The sequence below is a fragment of the Lucilia cuprina genome, unplaced genomic scaffold (genome assembly GCF_022045245.1).
Source record: "Lucilia cuprina isolate Lc7/37 unplaced genomic scaffold, ASM2204524v1 Scaffold_8462, whole genome shotgun sequence".
NCBI lineage: Eukaryota > Metazoa > Arthropoda > Insecta > Diptera > Calliphoridae > Lucilia > Lucilia cuprina.
This window is the reverse complement of record NW_025813400.1, coordinates 4,764-14,230: the sequence shown is the minus strand read 5'-3', so window position 1 is coordinate 14,230 and position 9,467 is coordinate 4,764. Positions and strand designations below refer to the sequence as shown.

General features: G+C 28.3%; 1 protein-coding gene across 1 annotated transcript; it reads left to right on the top strand.

The window, feature by feature from the left end:
• The first annotated feature begins 2,286 nt into the window (after positions 1–2,286).
• Positions 2,287–3,456, top strand: LOC124421264. Its single transcript, XM_046956150.1, has one exon. It carries the CDS (start codon positions 2,287–2,289, stop codon positions 3,454–3,456), a length of 1,170 nt encoding a protein of 389 aa, XP_046812106.1.
• Positions 3,457–9,467: the final 6,011 nt, after the last annotated feature.

Sequence of the window (9,467 nt, the reverse complement as noted above, 5' to 3'; positions counted from 1 at the left end):
CGGTAACAATAATCATACCAATGAAATTGTCTCTATTATTGAAGAATTACGTGAAGCAGAAATAATTGTATAAAATAAATCAAACCAAATATTTATATACCAATGTCTGTTGACAAATTCGGTAATTTCTATAAACAAAAATATAATACAGAGTTAATAAAGCGAGATGTTTCGAAAACTTTGGGTATTACTATCGATGAAAATAACAACCTTGATATCCATGATAAAAAAATCAAAAACGTCGCCCCCCCGTCGGAAGACACGGATGCAATCAACAAAAAATATTTTTATACGCAAGTCAACCACATACAAGAAAGTTTGAAAAAAGTCATTGCTATTGAATTTGATGCAGTAAGAAAGAAGATTAAAGAATTGGATAAAAATATAATCGATATTTTTCGAGTAATGAATAATGAGTTAATTATTGTTAATGCTAGAGAAGATAAATAATGGAAAAAAGAAAAATAGTAAACGAGCTTCATTCACAAGCACGCAAAAATTTTGTACGTAGAAGAGTTATAATGAAGGGGATTGATGATTTATGGCAAGCAGATTTGGTGGAAATGGGGAACTATTCGAAATTTAATAATGGATACAGATTTATACTTACCATTATTGACACATTTTCAAAATATGGCTGGGCTGCAGCAATAAAAACTAAAAAATCGACAGATGTATCAGAAGCATTTAAAAAAATTTTTAAATTAGGACGTATTCCAAAAAATCTACAAACTGATGATGGGAAAGAATTCTTTAATAAAGAGTTCCAAAGTCTAATGAAAAGATATTCAATTAATCATTATTCAACATATAGTGTAATGAAAGCTTCCATTGTTGAACGTTTTAATAGAACTTTAAAAGGTATGATGTGGAAAGAGTTTAGTAACAATGGGACCTATAAATGGATTAATATTTACAAAGGTTTAATAACAAAATATAACAAAAATACTCATCGAACAATTAAAATGTCTCCTATCAATGTATCACATTCCAATGAAAAACAATTGCTAAATACTGTCTACAATCATCTTAAGATCTTCAAACCATCACATTTACATGTTGGAGATCATGTACGTATCAGTAAATACAAAAATATTTTCGAAAAAGGATATACTCCAAACTGGACTACAGAAATATTTACAATACGTTCTATACAAAACACCAATCCACCAACATACATTTTAGAAGACTATGAGGGAAATCCAATTAAAGGAGGATTTTACAAGGAGGAAATTTTACGCACAAGTTATCCTAATTCATATCTGGTTGAAAAAGTCTTGAAAAGCAAGGGCAACAAAATTTATGTAAAATGGCTAGGCTTCTCAAATCAACATAATTCATGGATAAATAAAAATGATTTATTATAAATTTATTATAAATTTATTATATAAAAATAAAAGTTATATGAATAAAAATGTATAAAACAAAGTTATATTATGTTTTTCATTTATTTAGTTATTGACATTGATAATGATAACATTGAGCGGTAAAACATCAATTTTATCGTCAGTATATTCTCCACCTATAGAATTGGGGGATGGTGATTACGAATGTTGTTTGGTAGACTTTCAATCATATAATTCTATTCCAAATGTAGACTACGATAATAATTTATTTCATATTGGTGATCAAATAATAGAAATTCCTATTGGATCTTATGAATTAAAAGATATTGTTGATTATATTAAAGATAAATACAAATCTAAAAATTTTAACAAATCCATTGAAATAGAAGCCAACAACAATACATTACAAATTGAGATAATATCCTCACACGATGATATATTTTTTAATAAAAAGCGATCCATTCACACATTATTCGGTTTTAATGAATCAATTTTAGTGGCAAAGAAAAAACATATATCAAATCTACCTGTAAATATTTTAAAAGTCAATGTTCTGCAACTACATTGTAATGTTATAACAGGATCCTTTATGAATAACTCACCAGCACATATTCTTCATGAGTTTGCATTGGATGTTCCTCCAGGTTATAAATTAGCTGAAAGACCAAGAAACCTTATTTATTTGCCAGTGAACGTTAAGGAAATCAGTTGTCTTGAGATACGGATAGTAGATCAGGAAGGACGCTTAATAAATTTTAGAGGAGAAGAAATTACACTTCGAATTCACCTTAGACTAAGAAAAAAATGATTATTTATAATAAATATAAAAATAAAAGAAATATTCGCACCACTCCTGTTCAAACCTTCAAACCAACAAGACCTCTTTTAACAGAAGAAAACAGGGCATTCTTAAAGCTACTTAATATAAAAGTCAAAAATAATGTCTGAAATACTAAATATTGATGATAAACCGTTCTCCGATGAAGATATTGTTAAACGAGATTACCATAGCTATGTACCCTACATCCAATCATTTAAAAATAATGATGAAATAAGAATAACAATTCAAAATCAAGATTTATATATTTTACCATCTGAAAGCTACTTATACATAGAAGGAAATTTAAAAACAGCAAGTGGCGAAAATGCTACTAATGGTCGACTTAGAAACAACTGTGTAGGTCATATGTTTGACGAAATACGTTATGAGATCAATGGTATAGAAATTGATCGAACACGTTATCTTGGTATAACAAGCCAAGCAAAAAATTATATTTCTCTAAATTCGTTTGAAAGCAATATGATGAGTAATGCTGGGTGGAGTACTGATGGTGATTTTTCGAGTTCATCATTTAATTACTGTGTTCCACTTAACCGTTTGCTTGGATTTGCTGAAGATTTCAATAAAGTAATTTGTAACAGCAAGCATGATTTAATTCTTTTAAGAAGTTCAAAGGATGTAAATGCTTGTTATTCAACTGATGCAAAAGAAGAAATCAGTTTATCAATTACGAATATTGTTTGGAAAGTTCAACATATTCATTTATCAGACTACAAGAAAATTCAATTTATGAAAACTATTAAAGATGGAAAATCTTTACCGATAGCATTTCGTAGTTGGGATTGTTATTATAATCCTACATTTCCAGGTGGAATGAAGCATAGTTGGAACGTAAAACTTTCTACAAACAGAGAAAGACCACGATTTGTAGTATTTATATTTGAAAAGGATAATAAATTTGTTCATTCTGATTTATCGAATATAAAAGTACACCTAAATTCAGATACTTATCCTTACGATGATTTAAATTTAAAGTTTGATGATAACCGTTATGCTATTTTATATGATATGTATGCAAAGTTTCAGCAAAACTACTATATGAAGGAACCGCAGCCACTCCTATCATTTACAGAATTTAAAGAAAATCCAATTGCAGTAATTGATATCAGCAATCAAAATGAATCTATTAAAGGAGGGCCTATTGATCTTAAAATACAGTTTGAAACCAGAACGTCTATCCCGAAGAATACATCAGCATATTGTTTAATACTCCATGATCGCTTAATTGAGTACTCACCTTTAACTGGAATTGTTCGTAAAATTGTTTAAAATATGAAATTTATACTTACTTTGATATGTATAAAATAAAACGATAAAATAAAAGATTTGTCAAATTATGAACAATTGATTTGTTTTATTTTTAATATCTTAAACTAGTTATTTAACACAAAACTAAGTTAAGTAACATATTATCTTGTTTTATTTTTTATTAACTATTTAATTCTATTTATATTATCTTAAACTAGTTATTTAATGCTAAACTAACCTAAGTAACATCTTGTCTTTCTAATTCGAATAACAGCATGTCTAATTCATATTGGGGATCAATTTCTTCAATACCATAGTGATCCCACGCATATGTATTGATACCATCATTTTTAATTTTTCTTTTATCATCTTGATAACTTAGTATAATTTTTTTCAATTGACTAGTATACAATTGATGTATTTTTGATTTAAATGTTAATATGTCATCATATACAATATGTTTATTAAATAGACAGTTTCTGTATGATGCTAATGTATATTTTTCTAAAACTGATTTCTTTACCCCCTTTGACTTTTTTGTTTCCATTTCGTTTTTGACACTAAAGGAGTACATTTTCGATCGTAATCCTACAAATTCCGTCATAATCTTTCCACAGTTTTCATCTTTCATTTTACCCAAAATTTTCTTATTTAAAAGAGGTATATTAAATTGATTATTTTCTGGGTAATCAGACGTATCAAATTCCTGTTCAATATCATTTTTTATATCACTATAGAAGTCATTTGTTTTTATAGTATAAATGAAGGAATCTGTATCCATATAATTAAGGGATAATTGGGATTTGAATTTTGGTTGCATATAACTATAATGGAAATTATACATTTTCCATTTTGATAATTCTAGTATACTGAATCCTAAGTAAATAGGTTTATTATAGTACGTCTTTATGCGTTTCAGTTGAATTGCTACCATGTCTTCTGTAAATATAGAGATACTATGGAAATTCATTTTTGAGATCCAGTCTTGGGCTCCTAAATGATTACGATTTGTTTTATTCCAATTTGTTACAATTTTCACATCTTTTCTTTTGTCAACATTTTCCATCGTCTTCCCATATACTGCGTTGTTGAGCAGTTTGAAAAAATTTTTTTCAAATTTATTTTTTGCTGAAGCTCTGTACATAGTATTTAAATCAATATATTTTTTAAGCCATGCCGATTGTTTAAATGCTAAAATTCTATGAATTTTTTTTAAAACTAACCCATTTTGCAAACATTGTTTTAAAACACTATAATGAACTACATAGGATCGTTTTGGAGAAAAGTCAGCAATTAATTTTTTATATTTAGAGTTTCTGATTATTTTATTTTCTGGACAAAATGGTAGGTCATTATGCGTATCATGTAAACTGCTTGGATAATCTAAATCGACCTCAAATACATATCCGTCAATAGAATCATCTTCAATATTCATAATGTTAATACCAAATTCATCTGTTGATAACCATCTAAATCCTCCATAAGGAAGATATTCCGACATAGCCCATCCGTAAAGATTATTAGCATCTAGATATATTAAAAATTCGGATGGTTTGGTATCATCAAAATCGTCCAAATATTTATTATTCGCTTTAGAATATCTTTTTACACATTGCACAAGTCCTCCGCGTATGCCTTTTTTAAAGAAATTATACATGTCTATATCAGTTAGCAACTCCAACTGTATATCTGTATATTTAAGCATCGCATCCCAGGAGAGACCAGGTGCAGTATAATATTGACAAGCATCCAAATTATAAATATTTTTGCATACCTTCCTAAAATTTTCAAATATATCAGCTAAAAGGAGTACATCTGTTTTTAAATACAATTCCATATAATCTCCTAAAGTTTTGCAATTAAATGTTGTCCACACTTGCTTAGCATGTTCATATTCTACATTACTACACTCTTTATTATTAAGTTTATTAAAAAAAATCGTTCCTAGATGGAAGATGTGTGCAATTGAGCTTTTCAAATGAATTTAGAAAATCGTATGGAAAAACTCCCTTTCTTTTCATAAGACGAAATTCTGTATCGGTGTTAAAATACGATTTTATAATAGTAAAGTCATCGTCAGTAAGGTTGTTTGCTAACGACTCTAAACTGTCTGCCATAAATCGTATTGTATCTAAAAATCTAAGTTCTAACAATTGATTGTCATCCATTTCTGAAAAATGCGATAAAGATATGTAGAGCTCCTTATTTAGGGGGAGAACTTTTATGTTGGATGAATATTTTCCTAGTTCTTTTACGAATAAATGGGAGTCATAAGAAGAGAAGTTGTGGAAAAATATCGGGATAAATTTAGGAACTTGATAGTTCAAATTACAACTGCTATGAGCAGCTCCTCTAAATTTACCACTTAAGTGACAATGATCCATAACCCGATCATTTTGTAAACTTTTATGACATATATGACAATTGATAGCTTTTTCAAAATTTTCATTTTCTTCAGCAGTCAAAGGGGGCATCGGAATAATATTTCTTAAATAATTATTATAAATATCTCTACAATCTTTAATTAAAGATTTTACAAAAACTTCTCCCGCATCACTACCACTATAAATTTCAAATTTACTTAAATTATCATTGTACCCACATTTTATAAAATAACTAAAGGCACACGGAAGGTGTTTTTGTATAAATGAAGTTTTCCCACTTACGTGTGTTTGTATATTCTCTAATATACATTCGAAGTCTGCATAAACTACAAACGGAATGTCCAGTTGACATTGGTAGTTTTTAAATCTAAGACAATTATTTTGAGGTGTCGGCATATGTGTTACAATTTTCCCACATTCCATTTTATGGTTCTCCATTGTACTAACATCGTGGGTATACTGCAGACAACTATTACAAAAATGAAGTTTGGTGTTATGCTTTGTGAACTGATTCTTTAAAAGTCTAAAAATAAAAATATTCAAATTAACAAAATGAAATATATTATATTATTTAATATTTTCATACCTCGACATATTACTTATTAATATATAATGGAATCCTTCGGTGTTCTCTAGAAGCATCAGATTTATATGCTTAATTTTTTCCTCTTTTGTAAGATAAAATGGTCCAACGATTTCATCATTTTCTTCATCGTAACCAAATACATTTATGCTGATGTTTGGATTGTTTTTTTCAAATGTTGATATACTTTTCAGGTTAAGTGGAAACAATAACGATGAAAAGTCTATTACAACATTATTCTGTAATCTTATTACTGCACTACTGATATCATTAATTATGTTGTATGAATTAATACGTTGAAAATTATTAATATAGTTAGTATCCATAGCTGCAATAATGCACCATTTAAAACAATAGTCGTCATTATTCTCAATATTTATGCATGCATGTCGTTTAGCTAATTTGGGTGGTGTACTTATCCACTTGGATCCTTTCACAAGCGACGATTTATTTATATTGATTTCACCTCGAATTATCCTAATTAATGTCCAACCCGAATCTCTCTCTTGGAATTGTGACATTTTGCTCTCAATTTCTTTAAATTGATTAAATATCATATTTTCAATGTCATCGCCTCTTGTTAAAAGATTCATTTTGGCTCTATGCGTTATGATAGCCATATTCATATCTTCATCAGCTATTTTAATGTATTCACAAATAATGCTAATATTGAATTTAATGATCATATGTTTTGAAATACCACTTTCAATTCTATCTTTAAAAATGGGTTGTTTATCTTTAATAAAATCTTCAAGTAAAATATCCTCTTTCTTATTGGGGATACCATATGATATAATGTTATTTTTAAATGCATTACTTATTACATAATAATCTTTATTAACATGTTCGGTTACGTTATCATCCCCACCATTTTCAGGTGATACATCCATTTCATTATTGGAATAGTCTTCATCAAAATGTTCGGTTACATTATCATTCCCATAATTTTCAACTGATATATCCATTTCATTATTGGAATATTGTGTAAGGTTTTCTATTTCACTTTCCTCATCAATTTGTTGTTCTAAATTATTCACGTGTTGATCTTGGTTCTGCTGCTGTGGTTGTTGTTGTTGATAGAATGGTGTTTGATAGTCCGGATTCTGCACTTGAATCATTGGTGCTCCATATTGTGGATATTGATGGATGGGATAAAATGATGTTGGACAATATTGGATGGGCACTGCATTTTGTACGTAATACTGATGATATGAGTCCATTTGTTGATTATTCATAGGGTAATGCATAAATGGATATTGAATATAAGTTCCTTGAGGATATACACCGTATTGTATTTGGTTACTATCCATCGAATGATTTGAATTCATCATCATTTGAGCATGATGAGGTTGAAGCTGATTCATTTGATTTAAATTCATCATTGGAACATTCTGTGGTTGAGAATGACGTTCAACATGTTCTAAAAACGATTTTCGGTACTTGTATACCTTACTGCATACATTACATTGATACATGTTAGGAGCGATTGAACTCATTTTTAATATTTTTTGATTTTTCTTTTTTAAGTTATATTAAAACAAACAATTAAATTTTATTATAATTTTTAAAAAATTTCTTAAATTTTTATATTTAACGCTTTTTAATTGTTACTTTATCACAATAATTGTTACTTTTATTTTTACAATTATTTTTGTGTTCACAAATACTATTGTTTTAACAAATACTTTTGATTTCACAAACTAGAAACGTTGTAATTGCTGATAATAGAAAAAATGTACTTTTAACACTTTTTAATTGTTACTTTTTTCACAATAATTCTGACTTTTATTTTTACAAATACTTTTGTCTTCACAAATACTGTTGTTTTCAAAAATACTTTCGATTTCACAAACTAGAAACGCTGTAATTGCTGGTAATACAAAAAATGTACTGATTTTAAAAATTAATCGTCATCCTTAGCATACAATATTACACAATCTTAATTCTCCATTTACATTCCCATATGTAGGTCAGATCATAAATGCTTTGTCAACAAAATTGTAGCATTCAACTTACAGTACGATCATGAATGAAATTTTTTTGTCTTAAGACAAAATAAACAATAAAAGTCATGCATGATCATGAATGAAATTTTTACGCTATAGCACCAGGCTCGCAGCAATTTCAATATGCATACTCACGCACTTAATTCTTTTAATCTTACAATTTTTCTTTTTTTAATTTAAACGAAAACAAAACAAAGCAAGAGGCTGACAAAAAAACAAAAAAACAAGGAACCTCTTGAAATTTTTAAAACTAGCACAAATTCTCAAATTACAAAACGCGGTTAATGTAAACAAACCAAATTTATAAGAACCGTTCACTTTAAAAGACATACGGTCTCAATTCTTACACACAAGCACACACACATAAAACGGTATTGATTTTTTTGAAGTTATAAATAGAATAAAAAAAAAAAAGAATTCATAAATTTCATATGGATACGAAACACTTATTTATTAAAAGATCGAATAATTTTCGTTGATCTGTGGCTTAGATGGTTAAAGCGCTCTAACCATGTAAGCTATGTTCACAATTCTTAGAACTCATGAGTTCGATCCTTCATTAATCCTCCTAAAAAAGTAGACACACTCGAGTGTGTTGCTTTTTTAATTTTTATTTTTTAAATTTTTTATTTTTTAAAGTTTTATTTCTTAAATTTTTATTTTATTAAAAAGAAACCTTTTTACTAAAGTTCATTTATTTTATTTTTTGTATACAGCTTCCACTACTCCTATTAATAACCTATACAAATGCAAATAAGAAAAACCCTTTACGGTTCTTTTTAGTTTCTATTCACTTGTCTTCCCACGATCATACACACAAACGATTGTCGGCACACTTCAGCTTCCATCCACCACTTGACTTTAACCTATAAACACACACAAAGACTACGTACAAAAAAAAAAAAACATAATTTCAAACGGATCACTTGAAATTACATACAAACCAACACCCAATAAAATATATACACACACACAAAGACTACATACAAAAAACATACTTTCAAGTGGACCACTTGAATTCATATACAAACAAACAAACACCCACTACGTTGAAGCGGA